The sequence below is a fragment of the Haliotis rubra genome, unplaced genomic scaffold (assembly GCF_003918875.1).
Source record: "Haliotis rubra isolate DU_JTF1 unplaced genomic scaffold, ASM391887v1 Scf103, whole genome shotgun sequence".
Lineage (NCBI taxonomy): Eukaryota > Metazoa > Mollusca > Gastropoda > Lepetellida > Haliotidae > Haliotis > Haliotis rubra.
In genome coordinates this window covers 55297-79191 of record NW_025764926.1, presented here as the reverse complement: position 1 = coordinate 79191, position 23895 = coordinate 55297, and the positions used below count along the sequence as shown (strand labels likewise).

Here is a 23895-nt window from a genome sequence, read left to right as displayed (position 1 = left end):
GTTTCATAGTTTGAGAGACTGAATGGGAAGTCATACAGAAGACAACGGCAAACTTTGGGATGGACTCAACCTTCCTGCACACCTCATCAATTAACAAGGTAATCTTGACAGTAAGAAATTATTAAAAACTACTCAGAACAGTGAGCATGGTTTTATGGGAGTTTATTAGTTCAAAGTTACTACAATTCACCACAGTTTATTACAATTCACCTCAGTTTATTACATTTCACCTCAGTTTATTGCTATTCAGTACAACATATTACACTTCACAGAAGTTCATACAATTCAACAAACTTATAATTCATTATAATACATTTCATTCCATTACACTATAGATACTATTACAATTCACTGTGGTTTATCAGAATTTACTGCAGATGCTTCTCAGTATGAAATATTAAAAGAGCTATAATTGTTTCTATCAAACACAAAAAGCAGGACTTTATTTTATGTTTATTGTTGTGACAACAGAGAACGACAGTGCAAAAGAATACCCCGTTTTGACTATGCTCACAAATAAATTCCATCTGGTGTAGAGGGAAAAACAGCTGTGAAAATAATACAAATAGATCGCTGACAATCAGTGATGACACCAGGTGTTCGCGGTAAGGGTAAGCAAGTCCTGCCCTATCGGTAGCACCCACCATTCAAATGATTTGCCTGAAGTAAGAAATATTTTTTGCTCAACGCTGCCCAGCAGTACTCCTGCCATGTAACACAAGCCTGAAAACAAACCAGACAATCAAGTGATCAGCGTTCTAGAAGTTTTTGAGTCAATAATGAAGCATACAACATAACATTACAACATATGTTGCATAGAGCAACATTCTTACACCGGAACATTGCTCTAAGCAATACAACAGAAACTGGTATCCATAAACATGATAAAGTTGTGTGGTACCAAAATATAATGAAACCAGACATCCTGAAGTGATTCAAAACTGTTCAGTGAACTTAAAAAAGTCTCAATGGCAACTGATTTTGCTCTCATGACAGACAAATGATCCAAAATATAGTAGAATGTGAAGGAAAGCAAGAATAATGTTATCATTTAATAATAAAAATAATAATGGCCATAAATAAAACATCTGTTTCCACACACTTGTTAAATCTACATGCTAGAAGGTTAATAGTCACATGATGTATTTCACCAGGAACCTATTTTCTGCTGGGTGAACAGAGGCATATTTTTTACAAACTCACTTGCCTAAGGTGAGTCCACATGCATCACATGTGCTTCGTTGTGGGGCAGGAATGCAGTCCTTAAAAAGTCTGAAGCTGCCAAACACGGTCACCCATCCAAGGACTCTCCACTCCCAACATTACTTAACTTCAACTGATTTGTGACCTGAGCTCTATGCACAGGACCACACTCCACCACCATCTGCTTTGACAGAAATATTTAAGAAGCTATGTAGTTGTGGACTTTCGATTTATGGATATAGTACTGTTTCCAACACTCTAGCTCTGCATATCCAGAAAATATTAAGTTAAGCCACACACAAAAGGTATAGTGAAAATATACAAGTTACCAGATGTAACAGGTGTATTCCACACTCATGTAAAACAATGTACAAGTTACCAGATATAACGTTAAAGTGTATTATTCCACAGTAATGTGAACAAAATGTACAAGTTACCCACTGTGACATTCAGGTGTATTCCACACTCAAGTGAGTGAGTGAGTTAGAAAGATTTAGTTTTATACCGCTTTTAGCAGTATTCCAGCAATATCATGGTGGGGGACACCTGAAATGGGCTTCACACATTTTACCCATGTTGGGGAACCCGGGTCTTCGGCATGACGAGCAAACGCTTTAACCACGAGGCTACCCAGCCGCCCCCAACACTAATGTGAACACAATGTACAAGTTACCAGATGTTACAAAATGTACCAAATGAGCAAAATGTACAAGTTACCAAATACAACATTCAGGGATATTCTATACTTATGTAAACAAGAAGTACAAGTTTCCAATACAACATTCAGGTACATACTGCGCCAATGTGAACAGGATGTGTACACTAAACGCCAAAAGAAACGTTACCCTCCTTCCTTAATGACGGAGGTACATATCTTCAGCTGGCGTTGTGATGCGTTGACGTCCCCTTCTTGGTCTGTCTACGGTGACCCCAGTCTGTCTGAAGCCCTGAATAAATCTTATAACCGTGATAGGGTGGCATCCGAGGGTGTTGGCAAAATCATTGTATGTGGACCCCATCTGCACCATCCCAATGGCTCTTCTCTCTCTTCAGCTGTTAATCGTGGCATATTTCTCGTACTTGTGTATCAGATCATGTATTCTAGGCTCTCTTTATACCCTATAGAATCATTCCACATGTGAAATGGATGTAAATACTGCTTGAATATTGCTGCGTTTTAGGCGATTGATATTGCTATGTGTAAACAGAAAATGGAAAAGTGTTATGTTGCAAGCAAAAATATAAACAAAGATAATTTTAGATGTTCCTAAACATTTTTTCACAATATAAAAGACACGTTTTACTTGTTTTCACTAATGCAAATCAGCAGAAAATGATTTAAAAGATTGAAATCATAGGAATGATTATTGTATAATTTTACACACTCTACAACAGTTGTTTCTTGTTATAGTAGTTGAAAAATGGCGACTTTAAATGGTTTATCATTGTCCCAAAGCAGAATATTATTTCAACCTTTTGTTTGGACATCAAAATCACTATAATTGGTTTATTTTGGCATTGACGAATATAGGACAATTTAACTCTTCTTAAAAAGATGCATTTCACCTAAATATGAATGCATTTGATTTGCATAAAGCTGTGTTGTTAAGCTTTCTTGTAAACCCTTCTAACATATCTTTGATAGTTTTTCAGTAATTCATAAAGGTAGGAGGGTAACGTTTCTTTTGGCGTATAGTGTAAGTTACCAAATACAACATTCAGGGACATTCCATATTAATGTGAACAAGATGTACAGGTTGCCAAATACAACATTCAGGTACATTCTATACTAATGTGAACAAGATGTACAAGTTGCCAAATACAAAATTCAGGTACATTCTATATTAATGTGAGCAAGATGTACAAGTTACCAAATGGAACGTTTAGGTTCATTCTATACAAAAGTGAACAAGATGTACAAGTTGTCAAATAGAACATTCAGGTTCATTCCATATTAATGCGAGCAAGATGTACAAGTTACCAAATACGACATTCAGGTACATTCTATACTAATGTGAACAAGATATACAAGTTGCCAAATACAACATTTAGGTTCATTCTATACTAATGTGATCTAAATGTACAAGTTGTCAAATACAACATTCAGGTACATTCTATACTAATGTGACAAAAATACACAAGTTGCCAAATACAATATTTAGGTTCATTCTATACTAATGTGAACTAAATGTACAAGTTGCCAAATACAACATTCAGGGACATTCTATACTAATGTGAACAAGATGTACAAGTTGCCAAATACAACGTTTAGGTACATTCTATACAAATGTGAACAAGATGTACAAGTTGCCAAATACAATATTCAGGTACATTCTATATTAATGTGAGCAAGATGTACATGTTGCCAAATACAACATTCAGGTACATTCTATACTAATGTGAACAAGATGTACATGTTGCCAAATACAACATTCAGGTACATTCTATACTAATGTGAACTCAATGTACAAGTTGCCAAATACAACATTCAGGGACATTCTATATTAATGTGCGCAAAATATACAAGTTGCCAAATACAACGTCTAGGTTCATTCTATACTAATGTGACAAAAATATACAAGTTGCAAAACACAATATTTAGGTTCATTCTATACAAATGTAAACTAAATGTACAAGTTGCCAAATACAACATTCAGGGACATTCAATAATAATGTGAGCAAACTATACAAGTTGCCAAATACAACGTCTAGGTTCATTCTACACTAATGTGAACAAGATGTACAAGATGCCAAATACAACATTCAGGTACATTCTATACAAATGTGAACAACATGTACAAGTCCCCAAATACAACATTCAGGTACATACCATATTAATGTGAGCAAGATATACAAGTTACCAAATACAACATTCAGGTACATTCTATACTAATGTGAACTAAATGTACAAATTGCCAAATACAACATTCAGGTACATTCTATACTAATTTGAACTAAATGTACAAGTTGCCAAATACAACATTCAGGTACATTCTATACTAATGTGAACTAAATGTACAAGTTGCCAAATACAACATTCAGGTACATTCTATACTAATGTGAACTAAATGTACAAGTTGCCAATACAACTTTAAGAAACATGAACAAGATGCTAATTCAGATTTTGGCCTGATCCGACCAAGCTGAAAATTGTGCTCCATCCATTTCATTTGCCAGGGAGTTATCTTCCCTTTCTGGGGGGTGTTCCCCCTTTATGTTGTTGCTTCACTATGAAGGATGCTAATCCAGGTCATAATTAGCCATATTGGCCTGATCCGACCAAGCTGAAAATTGTGCTCCGTCCATTTCGGTAGCCAGGGAGTTATCTTCCCTTAACTGGTGATGCGATCCTCCTATAGTCTCCGAACACTGAGGACACTTGCCTTCTTGCATGGCTCCACCGCATTCACCAATTGCATAAATATGACCTGAGGATCACACAGAGGAAAGATTGGCAAACAGTTATATTTCTGTTCATGCAATTTAGCCTATAAATAATTACAAAAATGGCTTTTTAATTTTCATGTAAGTTTACTGATCTCAACTGCATGGATAGGTTAACTTAAGGTCCCCCCATATAGCGCCAGGTATGTGGTTTAAACGTATTTGTTCCATGAAAATAGAGATAGTCATGGCCGGACCGACAAACAAGAAGACTTATTTCAATGCCTCTCCAGATAACATGGTTTATATACATGGAGTCAAGGAAAACAGTGATATAGTCATTGTGTTCTGGAAATGAATAGTAACCAAATAAATGTTCAGCAGTTTAAATCTGTCTGGGAGCAAAAAAAATCATGAACAAGTTGAAGAAGTTGTTAGTTTCTTTACATTTATGTGGGTTGTCGTACAAAATCAAGTTAAAGATTATATCAATCCAGATACTATAAATTGTTCTGTTCTATATTGTGATAAAAAGTGCAAACAAAACAATAGCAGACAGGATCTGACACTACTGACCACCAAGTGAGTCAGTAGAGGTCGAGTAAACTTGTTCCAATTTAAATCAAAACACCTCAGTCTGAGAAGATTGTGTATGAGTTGGAAGAAAGCTGTTGCATGATTGACATACTTGTGCTATATCTAGTTTCAACCATAATGGGGGCGGTGGGGTAGCCTAATGGTTAAAGCATTGGCTCGTCACGCCGCAAAAACCGGGTTCGAATCCCCACATGGGCACAATGTGTGAAGACCATTTCTGGTGTCCCCCGCCGTGATGTTGCTGGAATATTGCTAAAAAGCGGCGTAAAACCAAACTCAGTCAGTCAGTCAGTCAACCAGTAATGAATTAAAATATTAGGAAGAAAGATGTCAGCATAAAATGACTAATAAACTACAAAGAGGCCCATGCCTCAACTGTTTTACCGTCAGATTTAGAACCCTGTACAACACCTGAAAAAGCTGACAATCATACGTACATACATACACTTGCACACATGCATATACATACATGGACACGCTTACGCACATACATGTGCACTAGTACATCTAATAAATATACTGTTATAAGTATAAGTAGTCCAATTTGTTCTTCACAATCACATACAGACAATCTGTGGTAAGTAGGAATACGTCAACGTATACGTTTCAAAAGTAGCAGGCAAGTTTTTAATGCAAATAGGTAGCCAAATACTCTTTGTAAATCCGAACAAGATGTCAATAGTTTGATCTTGTTGATAGGTCTGCTTGGAAAAAAATAATTCAGATAAACAGTTGCTTACCTTTCTTGCACTTGAACCAGTGTCCTTTTTGATTAAAGCCCATTGCCTTGAGTATCATGATACGCTCGTCATCAGAAATGCCAAGTCCTCTGTGAGGGTGTTCAGCTTCCAGCTTCTTCAGTTCCTCCTGCAGGACTTCCAGCTCATCCTCCAACAGCTTGTTCCCACTGCGTAGTCTCTCTGTTGACTCCCCCACTCGCTTCCGCTTCTCTTCAGAAACGTCTATAGCTGACAGGTTATGTTGCATGAAGAGATATCGGTAGCCGAGTCTTATTCTAGTGAGCTCCATTTTAAACTCTGATAGTTCCTGATCACTGAACCTGACACGTTTTACAAGAACCCATTCCATCAAACAGGATAGCTCATCTTTCATGTCCTGGACCGTGTCTCCAGCAATGTCTCCAGCCATGACACTGTCCAAATTGTCTCCAGTGCTCCTGACATTCAAATAGAACCCGATCTGATTTGATAGACGAGCTACGTCATCAGTGTTTTTGGTTGAAGATACCTGTTTCATGAATATATCCTTTTGTTCTTCATTGTCTATCTTTGATAATTCGTCAGTGAGTCTGCCCTTTTCTCTTTTCATTTCACTGGGTTGGGAAAATAGTTTCTCTTTGACTTCATCAATTTCTTTTTGACATTGGCGGATACAATTACCATATCGCTCTGATGTCATGATAGTGGAGGTACATCTTGGACATGTTTTCATTCCAATGCTTTCACTATCATTGTCCATGTACGTGTCGAGTGATGTAATCTCAAAGATGTGTTTACAGTCTGGTAGTTTGTAGAACACTGCACCTTGTTCATCTTCGGTTCCAAAGAAGATTTCAAACTGTGCCTGGTCTGTGCATTCTCTACAGAAACACTTCTCACAATTCAAAGCTTTGCACTTGTGACCACAAGGCATAGTTCTTGGGCAAGGCATATCACATCGGTCTCTGTTGCAGTCTTCAGAGCAAAGCTTGGTGCATGCATATTTATTTCTACAATCCTTTCTACATCTCCATCTGCATGGTTCCTTACAGGGAACGCAAATATCCCCACATTTATCACCACACACACTGTGGTTGCACTTTTGTTCACATTGTCGTCGACAGGGTGGACACACTTCAGTACAAAATGCTCCACAGGGATGCCCACAAATTAATTTCCTCTCGCATTTCTTCCTGCAAGGTTGGTGCAAGCGACCTTGATGACATGTTCCACAGGTGCCCATGCATGGATGACCACAATCAAGCTGTGCTTGGCAAGGAATCTTACACACAATTGTTTTGGAACATGCAATCTGACAGGAATGTCCGCATTTTCCTGTTTTCTTGACAAGTTCATTGCAATTGTCTGCCGTGTTGCAAACCTCTCCACACCTTCTTTGACAAACATGACCACATAATATTATCTCTGTACATCTTTCTTCACACTGTACATCTCCGATGTCTTTGAAACACGGCATCTTTGCAGTATGGTCACACTTTGGTAGTTGGACTTCAATTATTTCTTCACATTTAGCCATTTCCTCACAACATTTCTTTTCCTGACAATGTCCCACTTTGCAAAGTTTAGGAACTACTTTGACACATTTCTGTGAGTGTTCTGGGTCATCAGTGTGGCATCTTCTGCTGCATGTATGTCCACAGCTGAGACGTGCATTACATGCCTGACTGCATCCACCATCTGAGTATTGGTCAAAATCTTTGGCAGTTTTAACCCCCATCATTCTCTCTGGATGTTTGGAGCATTTAAGTTTCAATACGTTTCCACACATACCTTTTTCTTCAGCTTTGGTAACTACTTTGTCCCAGAGAGAAGAGGCTTTCCCCAAACACTCCATGTTACCAATCACATAGAGTCCTTCCTTGGCTCTGGAAAGTGCAACACAAACACGATTTGCTGCAGAAAGGTGCCCTATTCGACATGATTTATTGCTGCGAACAAGTGAGAGTAGAATGATTTTATTTTCTTCACCCTGAAAATTGTCTACTGATGTTATTCTTACACCAGATTGTCTTGTTCGCATTTGTATAGACTTGATTTCAGAATTGAGCTGTTCCTCCTCCCTTCTGTGAAGCAATAAGAAATCCTTCTCAGTTTCTCTAATCCTCTTCCTCAAAGCTTGAACTTGATCATTATACAATGCTAGCACAGTTATCTCGCTGCAGAGATATCCCTGCAATCTGAGGTGTCTGTACAACTTTGTCAGAAAGTCAGCTTCATGTTTGTTTCTGTGGCTCAAAGATTCCTCATCGTGGTCTTCTTCTATTTCGTGTGAAAGGAAATACACATTACTTGCCATGCCACGGACATCAGGGTAGCTGAAGACAGAGTCATCATCTTTCAGTGTCTTGTATATATGTGGAACTAGAAGCTGTGACATTTCTGGTCTCATTCTGTGCTGGTTTTCAAGCTGCTGATAAGTAATTCCACTTCGCACTAAGCGTTCAAACAGTGACACATCTGTATGATGGGACTTGGCAAGAGAGTAATCATTGAATGCTGGCCTCAGTTGCTGGTGGTCACCTATCATTATCAAATGTTGACAAGAGGGTGATAGGGCACCGAGAACATGCTGTTCAGATACCTGTGCTGCTTCCTCTATGATGACAACAGGAGCGCCCACTTCTTTCAGAGTCCTTGTATAGCGTGCTGCAGCAGTTGTAGTCATGGCAACAAGCGATGCTTCTTTCATGATCCTGCTGTCCAGCAAACTGCGAGTTTCACAATATCTTTGAGATGCTTTTAGATATTCTTGTTTCTCTAATCGCAGTTTCTTGGTCAGTTGATGTGTGGCTTTGCATACCCAGTGCTTGTACAAGCTCCAGCGGTTAGTGATATCCAGCTCCCATATATCTTTGATGGTTTCTGCTAACTGATGTGGCATGGAGTCCTGCACAGCCAAGCGCTCTCTAATCCCTGTCATGATCTGTTTGCAGTCATTTTCAGACAAATCTGAGAAATAGTGATCATTCTCCAGTTGTTTTGTGTCCAAAGCAATTCTAGGATAAGGAAAATGCCAAAAGCTATGTCCATGCACTAAGCCAAACAAAAAGGCATCATCATCATCATCGCTGTCGTCATCAATGATCCGCCCATCATCTTCATTTCTAATATCCTCAGCTTGCACAAGTTCTTCTTGAAAGTTGGATTTTTCAGCTGTGCACTGAGCGTAAAACAAGCTGTGTGGCAATTCCAACCATAACCACAACATGCTATTGTTGTTTGGAAGTCCTTCCAAGTAATACCTCATTTGTTCAAATTGTGAATAATGGAACAAGGATAATATCCCACTGCCCATGAAACTGTCTTCATGAATCAGAGTAGTCTGGTACAATGATAGAATGTCATTCAGTTCATCTATTCGCTTTCAATATCTTTGAGAACTCCAAAACTTCTTTTATATTCACCTGAGGACTGACTTCGTCTGTGTTTCTTCAGGGCAAATCTGGACAGTTCCTCAACTTCGCATCTTGAGCCAACTCTGATGATGTCTTGGTCTCCGAATCTGGCCATGATCGGAGACTTCAGTAGCAGTTGTAAGAACTGATCTAATGCATGGTTAGTGTAACTAACCAACAGCAGTGGGCCTTTGGCATCATTACGATGGAACCTCCCCCAATGTGGTCTGGCTTGCATCTGACCCTGCCACATGACTTTGTTTGAAAGAAGTACTTCAACTATTCTAATCCCCATCATTGTCTTTCCTGTTCCAGGAGGACCTTGAATTAAAGCAATCTCATTGTTAAGTACTAGTTTAAGTGCCAATAACTGAGATGCATCCAAGCCAATTTCTGTACAACATGGCCACGATTCAAGTTTCCTCACCTCAGTTGTGTAAGAAGTCTGTTCTTTCATAGTATTGTCTCCATAGTGTTTCAGACATTTAAAGGACACTTTACCACATGTATCCAGATATGAAGGATATGAAACAGTTTGTGATTGTCCTGTCAGATATTTTCCCAGAGGAAGAACTTTTTCGTTGGATTCTATATCCTTGGCCATTAGTTTTAATGATGCCAATGAATGAGAATATGCTTCATAAAATGCCCTGCACTCAAGCATTACAAATGTCACTTCAAGGAGATGTGACAGATCACTGTCCTCAACAAACGTGATGTCTATTTGTCCGTTGATGAGTTTACTTGCATCTCTGTTAGCAACTGTTGCATAGTGTATAGATTTGAAGCCATCATGTGAGAGACAGAGGAGATTACCATACTGGAGCACTGATGGAATATACGACCCTTTACGGAAGTTTGACTCAAAACGGATTGTCCATGCCATTCCATTGTCTCTCTGTGTGATAGTGGAAATCAACTGTACCTTCTCATAGAGCTTAACATCAGTATTCCTAAATCGCTGTCTAGAATGCTTCTCCAAGTGAGATATGTACATCCTTATCCCATTGACAAGGGGCTGTACAAAGTCTTCTCTGAAGATGGCATACATGTGAGCCACATAATGTTGTTCACTGGGGAATGGCTCACATGTGTCATGCTTAGGAATACTGGTTTTGTCACCAGACTTTATCATCTCAATGCTTGGTAGAATAGGCTGATCTATGACAGGATATTCATCCAGGGCATTAGAGGCAAGAGTCATCACGTTCTGTTTTTTGTACAGCTCTGATATCTCCCCCAGCAACTTCTTTAGTCCCTCGCCTTTCTCGTCCTCAATTTGAGGACTACTTTCTATAAGTGATTTGCAGATCTGAATATCTTTCTTTTCCACTTTAACTTCGTGGATCATTGCTTTCATGAGTGTCAGTAGCTCCGTCAAAAACACTAAATATGAATCTTTACCTGAAGATGATTCTTGATCTTTCAGTGTATCAATGATATCTTTCCTTTCAAAGAATTTTCTTGTTCGTAACACATACATGACTTTCAACTTATTTTCATGGCAAAGTGTTGCTCTAGAACAATTTTCTAAAACAGAGATGAGGCGAAAAATCAGTGGACATATGTCATTTTTACAAAGATAGGCTTCAAGCTTGTCACTTTGATTTGCAAGTGTTGATGCTATTACATTAGGCTCAGGGATAGGTTTGTTCAGAAACAATATAGTTCGAAGCAATCCATGATTTTGCTGTCGTTTCTTCTGGTATGAATCATGTCTGTTTGTCTGATTAGTTCCTTTGTACTGCTTTTTACACTCCCATTCCCATTCCCATTTTGCAGATACTGTGTCAGGATGACTCCGTTTTATGCCTCTAGATCCTTCTAGATGTCCCTGCACATGCTCAGATCTGGAATTCTGATATGTTGTGGTTGAACACCTAGGGTCTTGTATTTTCTCTTGGAACAAATATTTGTCTAATGATTTGCCTCTGCATCTCTCACTTGATCTGTAAGATCTGTTAAATGATCTGTCACAATACCTGCCACTTCCCAATGATCCTCCAAGTGCACAATCTCGGTCTGGTGAAAATATTCTGTCACTCTCGGGTTGGCATGTTCCTTCTTGTTTTCTTCTGTCAGATGACCTGCTTCTTGATCTACCCCGGATTTGCCTGTGTTCTTGGGATTTGTTTGAATACCCCTCTGAAGGGTAGGCTTTTTCTGACATCCGGTATCTCTCTGTTGATATGATTCTATCTCTCGTCTGATACTCAACTCTTCCTGGTGATATGGACCTATTTCCACCATGATGACGTCGATCGTGGTGATGTTGATTTGACTGTCCTTCATGTCTTATCCTTCTCTCTCTGCTTCTTGATCTATCCCGGATTTGCCTGTGCTCTTGGGATCTGTTTGAATACCCCTCTGAAGGGTAGGCTTTTTCTGACATCCGGTATCTCTCTGTCTGATACTCAACTCTTCCTGGTGATATGGACCTATTTCCACCATGATGACGGCGATCGTGGTGATGTTGATTTGACTGTCCTTCATGTCTTATCCTTCTCTCTCTGCTCCTTGATCTATCCCGGATTTGCCTGTGCTCTTGGGATCTGTTTGAATACCCCTTTGAAGGGTAGGCTCTTTCTGATGATATGGCTCTGTCCTTCTCTGGTTGTCTTGCTCTACCAGGTGATTTGTCTCTGCTTCTCCTATGTGACTGACTTCTCTCAATAGACCTTTTTTGATATTTTGGATCCCTTCCTTGAACCTTGGTTATATTACGTGAACTCTGAACATTTTGGGGATAATGAAGCTCTCTCTCATCCAACTCACCTTCTTCTAACTCCTCAATTTCCCCTTCCTCAAAGGTAGCAATGTCTTTGATGGAGTAAACATCATTATAAGAACCAAATTCGTCATACCTTTTTAAATTGTTGCCTTTCAGTCTTTTCTCCATTTGATATACTTTCTCCTTAACAAGGTGGTCAAGTGATCAATCCTCAATCGTCTTGTCCTCAATCACTTCCAAGCTTTCCATATACAGAACTCTCCTGTACACTGACCAGAAACTCTGTTGTTATAACCTTGCTAGCTGTTCCAAGGTCGGTTAAAGGTCGGTTGTTGGATTCTGTTACCTCTTTCTATTTTTCTTAAATCAGAAGCCTTTCTACATGTTAAGTTCGTAAATCTGTCCCGCCTTTACTTTGAATTGTGTCTTTTACATCTGCGTCTTTTACTCAGCTCTCCAGTTTTGAAGCTGAAAACTGAGTAAAGTGTTCGTTTAAAATATACACTACCCCTTCATACTTTTCATATATCCCACTATTCCTTTGAACATACGTACATATTAATGGTTAATACATACACAAGGAGAAATGTATCACAACAACTATGATTTGTAAACCCATATAGCCATTTATATTCATATCATTATTATGTTTGTTTGTATGATTATTTTGGCCCTTCAGGTGCACCATACATTGATTTTATATTATGCACATTCAATTATTTATTTCAGTGATAAGGCCTCAGGGCCACGTACATATTACATGCAAATATTTACAATTGGTGCTGCATTTCCTTAATTTTAAAGATATGACGATCGTAGACTGACAGCGTCTTTCACAAAATTTGACAGGTTTTTTTAACAGCAAGACATCAGAGGACTGTAGCAAGAGTATCTTACAAGAGTATCTCTGTTACTGATAGTGTCCACGTGTAAATAAGGAAAATATTTAAGACGTATATCATGATAAACAGGACAAACAAAAGAAAATGAATTTCATTTTCAACAGCATTTAAACTACATAGTGGGCAAAAACGGATGTTTTTTGTCAATACCCTGCCTCCTTCCTGTATTTTGCATTATATCGAGTTCGCCAATTCTGAACAAGGTAAGCATGCTTGCGTTTTCTTTACGTAAACTGCTTAGGTATAGCTCGGGAAAGAGGGACACTTTGAACTCTGCATAAAAGTTTAGTTTGGAACAGTTTGACACCTCAGAATACCATGTTTGTGTATAACAATGCACATGCTACGGTCAACGGCGAGCAATAGGTGTACCCGTCATTGGGCAAATGTGAAGTTTCAGTAAACTGTTCTATAAGCTCGATAACTTGGTAAATCAATTGATTTCGTTGTCGACGAGCAACAATGAGGCCTCCTCGGGCTGACAAGTGTTTAAGGATAACAAGTTACACATACAGAATGCTGTCATTCAGCTGTTTGGCCATCGACTATCAGCCGTTTGGCCAGAAAACATCAGCAAACTAATGGCGTTAGGGACCGCCAGCGTTCAGATCGGCCACGAGTGACAATTCTTTCGCAAAATAAAGCCCTTCTCAGAATCAAAAGACTTCATCCGTTCATGTCAAGTAGTATGTTAAAAACAGAGCGGTTTCCACATCGTCGTTCTACAGAACGGTTCAAAGTTGCCTTAAATAGGTAGGGGATAGAGCCAGACGACCTATCAGACATCCGTTGTTATCCACAGAGCACAAAGCAGCAAGACTAGCTTGGCTTCAAGCTCAACGTCACTGGAATATGAGGTCATGGGGAAGGGTCTGGCAGAGCTACAGATAACTTTTTGGGTTACTAAGTTATTAACTCGCTTGTGTTCATCGCAATTTGAGTAACTAAATAAATTGTACCCACCTCACTCAAACTCAATTGGGTATTTTGCCATTTTCCAATAATTGTAAACATATACAGGGCACTTTGTCTAATTCAGACCAGCTTGGGACCGACTAAAAAGCCCGAATTATACAGTAGTCCGAAGTACACAGATTTTAATGGAGTTATCTCCCTTTGACGAACATACGATTGTGTATGAAACACATGTTACATGAATGCGTATAAATAAGCGTTCATAATAGCGTAATAAAGTTTAAATGTTGGTTTACGTGTTTATTATTTAGATTTGATCTGTAATATGAGAAACGATAAGGAAGACTGCAAGTTGCCAAGTTCATGTGTTGAAATAGAACCTCTCACTCTACCTCAGTTATTTTATCAATCCACCAGTACGCAAGCTAAGATTTGACATTTTTGTGTGTATTCATGTAAGATCAAATTTATTGCATACTTACAGAAGTTCAAGTGTACTTGTACGCAATAGACTTAATAGGAATTGCGTTTTCACATAAATATCTGTGTAATTTACGCAGATACGAAGTTTATCTGTACGACTGGTCTGGTCGGAAAAAAGTCTATTTACATGTATTTAGTTCATGACTGATGACCGAGATCGTGTTTGGCGCCGAGGAAACACTGCATTTGCCCAGCAGATTACCTTTGATCAGGCACCGTCTGGCAGGGGTTCATTGATGGTGTAGGGGGGTGCCTCTCACATGACTGTAAACTTGACATTGTGATGATCGGACAGAAAGTGAATAGATAACGATGCATCACTGACATCCTAGACAGGGTTGTTGTTCCACATTGACCATTCTTTGAACACATGGCCAGTCCTCATGGACGACAATGCTTGGCCACATGTGCACGTGCCGTTGGTGATTTCTTACGTCCGCAATGAGTCCAGATCTCAGTCGCATAGACCATGTTTGGGACATAATGGGTCACAGAATACCCTAGAGAGATCCTACAGTACACAATCTTGATGCATTGGAACAAGCCCTCCATCAAGAATAGAGCGCAATACCTCGAATATTGACATTTTGCTTGGTTATTTATATACTCTCCCAAAAAAGAAACGCATATAGGAATTTCAACTGTATTTTTATGTTTATTTGGAAACATCTTGTAGGCTATATGAATGAATGAAATATAGCGAAATTGCACACTGGGAATGCAGACTTATCCGTCTTTGGCACCAACTCGAGGAAAGTCAGTTTGAGTGTCACATGGAGACGTGTGGTGGCGCTTAAGTCAATACCTCGTGTGGCCACCGTGGGCATCCAGAACTGCACGGCATCGAACGAAGAAGTCTCAGAATCTCGTGTTGCCCAATCGCAGCCCACTCTGCCTGTAGTGCCTGTGCGAGTTGCTGAAGTGTCTGGGGCTGAGGGTTACGGCGTCGCACCCGTCTGTCCAGGGCATCCCACAGATGTTCGATCGGGTATATTTATGTGATTTCCTGATTATTGTATGCCAGAATCTTGAAATTGGCCGCACTTATTTACATAATATTGACCATAGGTATCAGCACTACAAAATGAGTCCATTTGTTGCCATGTTTGCTTCTCTGAATAAACTATAGTATTTCGGTCTTTTTGTGTTAAGATTGGCCATATCATTATTCCTAAAGGGTCAGATTATCCAGATAATAAATTTGGGTTAGGATCCTTTGCTATGGTTCATGATGACATGTTAATACTATGAAAATATGGGGTGTTGTGATACATTGTCCATGTGTTTTTGTCTGTGATACCCTCAACCCGCTGTAGGGTGGTGGGGTGTCTCCTGGTTAAAGCGTTCCCTCCCTTCCCGGGTTCGATTCCCCACATGGGTAATATGTATGAAGCCCATTTCTGGTGTCCCCCACCGTGATATTGCTGAAATATTGCTAAAAGCGGCGTAAAACTAAACCTCACTCACTCACTCGACATGCTGTAAACAAGTACACAACTTTTCTCCGGATGGTCGCACAAACGAGTCAAAGGATCAGATGCCAAACAACAGAGAATGGCAGTTGAATATCTACTCCAACACTTTATTCGCTTATTGATTTCAGTGTGAGTGGGCTACTTTGTCAACAAAAACAACCGGGTGGTGGAAAGACCAATAGCGTATACAAATAGGAAAACTGACTATTTTATATGTATGATTACACACAGTGTTTGTGTAAAACATTACGCATTGTTATACAGAGAGTTCATTGTTTCTGTTAAGATTCAGCAGACTGGCGTACTAGCTGCTATATTTAGATGCTATGGGGAGTCCAGGGGGTAAGGAATCTTCTACAGCAGACAGAGTAGTCCATTCCATTCCAGCAGACAGAGTAGTCCATTCCAGCTTACTAAAGAACTTCCTGGAAGCTTTTTGATATGTATTTTTAAAAACACAATCTTGACACTGACATTCAAAGTTTATTTACAAAACCTGTAGACAAGATACAAGTAACAAAAGATCATGGCAAGATGAGAAGGGGATAACTGTAGACATGTCATACGCTGCATCTCTGGGAACCCCTCTGAAACATGCATACAGGCATGTGATTGAAACATGCATACAGGCATGTGATTGACATGAAGCTGGTCAAACTGTCAGTATCGGTTATGTCAACCACGAGCCCTGATGAAAGCTTAACAGCATGGAAGCAATCATATGCCCAGCAGATTACAAATGATCAAGCACCGTCTGGCGGGGGTTCATTGATGGTGTAGGGGTTCCTCTCACATGACTGTAAACTTGACATTGTGACGATCGGACAGAATGTGAATGGATAACGATGCATCAATGGCATCCTAGACAGGGTTGTTGTACCACATTGACCATTTTTTGAACACATGGCAAGTCCACGAGCCCTGATGAAAACTTAACAGCATGGAAGCAATCAAATGTTGTTCACCATGTTGTGGAATGTTCTACTACTCATGCTGCAGTGTCCAAAGAAGCTGAGGAAGTGTCTGGGGTGCTGGATTCCTCCGGAATGCACGTTGAGCCAATGCATCCCATAGATGTTCGACTGGGGACAAATCAAGCGAGCGGGCAGGCCAAGGTAACGTGAGGGAGTTGTTGCGCCATAGAGTGTAATAACAAACACGTGCAACATATGGTCTGGCGTCATAGTCCACCGTTAGCGTGTTGAATGACGTGGTGCTGCAGAATCAAGTGCCAATATCGGATACCCGTCAGTTCGCCTACCACCATGATGGAGTCCTGCTCACATCAACACAATACCACCCCCAAGACAATATCGACTGGCTACACACAGTTTGGTTCATAACGTTGTCCACAGGTGTGTCCCCGTCAGCACATGACAGAACAAACAGTCCTCTGGCTGGCGCATGTCCATCTGACCCTCTGGTGGCACACTGCAAATTCTCCGCTAGGATTCGTGGGGTCAGAACGTTACGTCCCACAGGTCTTCGAGCGAAAATTCCTGCCTCCCTTAGCCGATTACCATCTCTCCGGCTGGAAATTCTGTACAGTGGTTCGGTTTTGAAAATGACGCACCCGGATGCATCCAGTACTCGAGTATCGATTTGAGTACTCTGGGACAACCCGACCTTTGTCTGTCATTAACGCCTTGAGTAGTCTTGTACCGAGCCCATAACACGCAGAGCGTGACAACACAAGACTGCATCGCAAGGCTCGTGGTTCTCTACACACGGAACATGGGAGCCGACTAACTCGTGCAGCCTAGCCTTATATAGGGTGAGTGAGTGAGTGAGTTTAGTTTTATGTCGCACTCAGCAATATTCCAGCTATATGGCGGCTGCCTTATGTGTATCCGTTAGCGCCCTCCTCAAGGGCGATATGGATTTGAACGCTCAAGCCGTCAGGGGAGAGCGCTGAATCCATATCACCCGCAAGGGTGTGTGTGGTGTGTGTGTGTGCTAACCTACTTACACCATGTGGGTGCCGAATGGACTCGTCCATTGCTTGTTGCACGTGCGTTTCCTGCACCGCCAAGGTTGTTATCCACATATCAACCTCTGCACGTGCAGATAGAAGGTTGATGCACAGAAAATCAACTTGTTAGAACAATGGACATAACATACCCTATAGTTTGGCATGAAATGCATGTATACCCGGTTTTTGTAAATATCTCTTCATCCAATGACCCAATCGATCTCAAACTGTGCAAGTGGATGTTTTGTCAGACAACCTAATCACATTGTAAATCACCGATTTTATGCATTTGTATTAAAGAATCTGTCTATGTAACTGTCAACAAAATAAACAGCAGAACGCAGACTGCTTGCAGAGAGAGGGAGCCAATGACCTGTAACAGCGGCAGTGTTGGGTCAGAAAGGTAAATGCACGTGCAGTTCATGATAGTTACCTGTGCACTGCATAGTGATAGACCGTTTGTTATGTCCATTGTTCCGTATACCACTAGCGTATGTTATATCCACGCTTGAGGAGGGTGCTAACGTATACATAATCACTGTTGTGGCTAGGTGAATACTATAATATAACTTCCTTATTGCTATTACCATTGCTATTATGTTTAAAACCGCCATTATAATTCTACCGCCTGATTTTGTAGTTCTGTTGTGTACTGCCACAGCAATTACTTACAGTAATTTGTATTGATTTGTAATCCAAGCTAATTTCTACTACATTTTTATGTTGTATAACATTTCTTTGGCGTATCGATATTTTGGGTAAGTTGTTGTTTCATCTTGACAACGCCAACAGACAAACACACAAACATAATTATCATGGATTCGAAAGTAAGCATGATATATGCATCTACACACATATCTAGAGACCCGTGAAGATATGGGTTAGAATTGGTCTTCAGTAACCCATGCTTGTGGTAAGAGGCGACTAACGGTATCGGGTGGTCAGACTCGCTGACTTGGATGACACATGTCATCGTAGATCGATACTCCTGCTGTTGATTACTGGATTGTGTGGTCCAGACTCGATTATTTACAGACCGCCGCCATATAGCTGGAATATTGCTGAGTGCGGCGTTAACCCCCTGGCTGCCATTTGGACATATATGTCCCTACACAAAACGCAGTTGGTGTGCCAGAGGGACATATATGTCCTTTTGTAACAACATGGTAAAAGTTAAATTATTAGAAATAAACACAACCCCAAGTCCAAAACAATGCAACATTTAAAAGTATAGTAAATTTCCAACAATTGTGCGTTATTTTTATAACTGTACCATACATACAAATTGTATATGGAGGTAGTCAAAATCACCTTGTCTCACTAACGATCAAACTTCACGCCATTGGAATATTTTAAGATTTGGAGCACACTGCACTATCTGATTGGAAAAAAAAACATTGTAATTCACAGTTACACAACAACTTAAATAAATTTATATTTGAATGAAAATGCAAGCTTACATTTATAACGTCCAGATAAACCACGAAAGAAGCAAAAACTATGGCGATTTTTTCCATTTGTGACATCTCATAACATGCCCGTGCCTTTTTCTTTTATATTTTCATTTTTACGTAATCAGAAAATTATTATAAAAAGATTTCTTAACCCCCTGGCTGCCGAGTTTTTTTTCAGGCGCACATTTTCATACAGTTTGAAAAGTGAACGTTGTGCGAGAATTGCTCTCGCGTGGTCCTGGATCTACGTAAGGCTATAAAATTACACAGAAATGTAGAATATTAAATTTCCTATCCGTTGGTATAAATATAAGTGCAACTACCTTGGCGGTTTGAGAAATAGACCTTGCTAAATGTTGTCCAAATTTTTGTTATGCGTTAAAAAACAGTAAATTTCTCCGCTTTTTATCGCGCACCGATAAAAGCACTGTGCTAGGAATTTTTTAATGGGGCATCTTTACGGAAAGTGTGAGCGAAGAAAATACAGCCTGATATCTGAACGACATAAGTGTATATGAATTGGGTTTATGTGCTTGTGCATAACGTTATACGCTCAACATTAAAATGACTCGCAATAAATGTCAAAATGTATTTTCTTCTATGACGTCAAACGACGACAGAGAGGTCATAAACGTATAATGATAAGGGGGCATAACTCCGTTATGCGTAACACTAGGTCAATGTAACTCAGATCACTTGGAGAAAATGTGTTGTGGATACGGACGCTATATTTTCGTTATTTTATATTCATGGTGAACCTCACTATTCCAATTCAAAGTTCCCCAATGTGAACGGATGCGCTTTGGTAGTTTCACAATTTATAAGAAAAGATGACAACGTATTACATGTGAAAGCACGTAATAGCGATTTGGATGGCCCTATCCGATATATAAGTTAGTTCTTAGATTCCCATATTCTCCTGTTTGTGTAGATGTAATTTGACTAATTTTGCATCGTTATTACCAGAGTACTAGCCATATCTTCAAATGTAACGAAATTGCTGAAAATAATACAACATTTTAGTTGACGTCATCGCTTGTTTTATGCATTTTGCGACGTTGGAAAACGACGACACTGGTATGCTGATTAGCATATATCTCACTTAATTTCCATTCATTGTATAAAAGGTCTAGACTTCTATGTCAGAATTTAACACTCTTTAGACAAAACATAAAATGACTGATTTTTCCATTTAAATAGTGTCCTGAATATATCAACAATTAGACAGTTTGACAGCGTATCTTATTGTGACCAACACGCGCACCTGTTTGGCATCAATTTAACGTAAATAGAAATAATATTTCACAACACCCGAATATTTTGTTTGGGATAAGAATTTTGTTTGTTTATGATTATGAAGCTATTTCTCTTCATACGTATGCAATGAAAGATGCATAAAGATAGCTTTTTATATATGGAACTATATATTAGAATATGGATATAAGATTTGTCCGAATTAACACATGAGATGGTATATATATTTTTCAACAATTTTCCTATAAGTAGTTAGAGTTTGATATCCTGTCTTCACAATATTATTTAATCGAATATGAATTGAATATATTATCGAAAACAATGATAGAGAATCATAAAACGTTTCCAACAAACGCGCACCTTGCCGATCTATATGCATCATTCTTTTGTCTATAAAACGACACAAAATTATGCAATGAACAAGACAATTCCTTTAAATATGTGTGCATGTACATTTCATACCATATATAAATCATTGTCATGAATATTATCAGTTTTGCATATAAGGTTGAATTATATCACCGTTCATTAACCTGTTCATATGAAATTGCAATATTAGTCCAAATAAATTGAATATTGTACATCATAGGACTGACTGACTGACTGAGTTTGGTTTTACGCCGCTTTTAGCAATATTCCAGCAACATCACGGCGGGGGACACCAGAAATGGGCTTCACACATTGTGCCCATGTGGGGATTCGAACCCGGGTCTTCGGCGTGACGAGCCAACGCTTTAACCATTAGGCTACCCCACCGCCCCTACATCATAGGAACTAAAGTAATTGCAGTTATGGCTACGTTTGATCTTCTAACACTTGTGTAAAGGTTTAAAATATGGTGTATTGCAATAAATATGTCAATTTCTTATGTAAATATGATTCAAACAATCAAAAAACTTTCAAAGAATAAAACACCGTAAACCCTATATGCATGTATGATATGATATTGAACAAGGCTAAATGTAGATACTGAAGTCAGTTTCCTGAAAAAGTATCCGAACTATCCGCAAAATATACATCATAATACTGACAGTGTAATCGGAAGGATATGGCGATTGTGTTTACTCTTGTTCAACCGACCTTCACCTCAAAGAAATTGCCTAATATGTACAACAATGTTGACGTATGACATCACTACCGCTGACCGATTTCTTACAAAATGGCGGCTTTGCTGACAAGGGTACACAGGATTTTGCGAGGACCCTTCCACTGATTCAGGGATCGTTTGTACATAAATATGAGATGTAAGTAATCAGAATGATTCTGACTATCTGTGTATTGTTATATGTTTTTATCGTTTTCACTATACGTAAGAGAAAGGACAGAAATGCAGATAATTACCGTTGTCGTTCTGCGTGATTTGGCGTCAGTCATGGCGTCACGCTGCACGGAAACTTTGACAATTTCTTATGAATTATCAAATCATTGCATTGTATCTATTTATAATTTCCTATTTCTTGCTACGATACTCTTTCCATGTATATTCTAAAGGTATTGAGCCATTGCAAGCAATGAATAGACGGATGAATGTTGAAAAAATTCAGAAAATGCTGCGCAGTGTAAAATCGGAATTTGTCTTTGTTTACATTTCACACAAACGCAGTCTTTCAAGCACAGCGTTCGTTTTCACACCCAATATGTTTCGTCTCATTTTATCTAGACAGTTATTATTGGTGACACAGACCAGTTTCAAATTGATTCTAAAATGTATGGGGAATTTAGTGATGCATTTTTCGAAGCTGAATATGAAATATACGTGATGTAATAGGCGTCTCAATACCGGCCTTCGCGAAACGTGATTTTGTAAACACTATCCAATATGGCGGAAAGCGCTCTACGGTGTTCGTGTAAGTGCATTTTCGAAAACATCCCAGCGATTCTAGATTCATCGGCAACGTTTCAGAATTATAATTAGCGAAATCATGTAAAACTGATATCAGTGATCATAAATATGTTATTTTTTGAAATTCAATACTCACAGTAATTATCCGATTTTCACATTGCAAAACATACAGCAAATAACGCTGTGAATCGCGATTTCATACTGTGTCAAAAATGTCGCCATTTTCGATGAAGCCTATTTTGTAAGGTCATTTTCAGCACTTGAGCTTTGTTTAAAATAATAGTGGATGGTATCAAGAAACAGGGAATTTCCCGCAGAATTCGAAACTGTGAAGTGTATTTGTGTGCGTGGGATATTTTGATTTTTATTCGACTTCAAATTGAGGGTTGAAGGGGGAAGGACATATATGTCCCTGTGGCATCCAGGGCGTTAAACAACAAACCAACATATCTAGACGTATGTACACTGGACGGGATTGCATTAAGTAATGAATGTCCATTATGTTCCAATAAACACATGCCTATATTGCTAGGAGGGGCGTTAACAATGTATATGTCACGTCACTTTCAGGACAGAACGTTGAATTAACGTAGTATCCACTTACCTGCTCAAGACTCTCTGGTGGACATAGGTACACCAACATCTGTCACAATGCACCTGTCACTTCAAAGTGCTCGCACAATACTGATCGTCTTCCGTGAACAGCAACACAATTCTACGAAATCGTCCGCTTGCGTCATTTTAATGGCCATATATGTAGTTTCGATTTAGGTGCAGTGCGCACATGTCGCTTCTTCATCAATATACATGACCTCGAGGTCAAATGGAAAGAATAACAACACTGTTTGCATTGAAGCTTCGAATTGAAATTGGATGATTTGAATCCAAGTCACGAAATAACTAACTCAGGTTTTGAGGGGCATTTTAGAAGTTGTAACGATGAAGGAAAACCAAGCTCTATGGATAGTCAACAACTTTTCTTTGAGTCGCTTCCTTTAGCAACTGCTAGGCAACACCGTCAACATTAGCCTAGATATGATATGTTTTTTTGTTTAACGCTGCACTCAGCAATTGAGACTAAGCAAGGCAATCGATCGAAACAATTAGCATATGATGACATGTGTCAACCAAGTCAGCGAGCCTGATCCCGTTAGTCGCGTCTTACGTTAAGGATGGGTTGCTGAAGACCCATCTAATCCAGATCTTCACGGGTCAATAGATATCTGGGTCATATGACTTATCGTGCTGTATGATGAAGAACAGATAATACACATGCTTCAGTTCGTAGATATATGCTTCAGAAAAGTACTTGTAACACTTTCCCATTTGTGGTTTATAACGTACTGGCTTAAACTTCTAGAAACATTAGTGAGTGACTGAGTGAGTGAGTCTGGTTTTATGCCGCTTTTAGCAATATACCAGCAATATCACGGCGGGGACACCAGAAATGAGGGGAATCGAACCCGGGTCTTCGGCGTGACGAGCGAACGCTTTAACCACTAGACTACCCAATCGCCTCCTAGAAACATTAAGAAAGGTTTTTATAA

General features: G+C 39.3%; 1 protein-coding gene and 1 long non-coding RNA gene across 2 annotated transcripts; one reads left to right on the top strand and one right to left on the bottom strand.

Annotated features, from left to right (window-relative positions):
* The first annotated feature begins 2966 nt into the window (after positions 1-2966).
* LOC124271807 lies at positions 2967-3487 on the top strand. The gene is made up of 2 exons (XR_006897145.1): positions 2967-3090; positions 3366-3487. It is a non-coding gene; the product is annotated as an uncharacterized LOC124271807 (long non-coding RNA).
* Positions 3488-3881: 394 nt separating this feature from the next.
* Positions 3882-23288, bottom strand: LOC124271794 (NFX1-type zinc finger-containing protein 1-like). The gene is given in 4 exon segments (XM_046706951.1): positions 3882-4631; positions 5925-9283; positions 9286-12525; positions 22953-23288. Coding segments are annotated over 3 exon segments (4932 nt in total). The 5' UTR covers positions 10671-12525; positions 22953-23288; the 3' UTR covers positions 3882-4443.
* Positions 23289-23895: the final 607 nt, after the last annotated feature.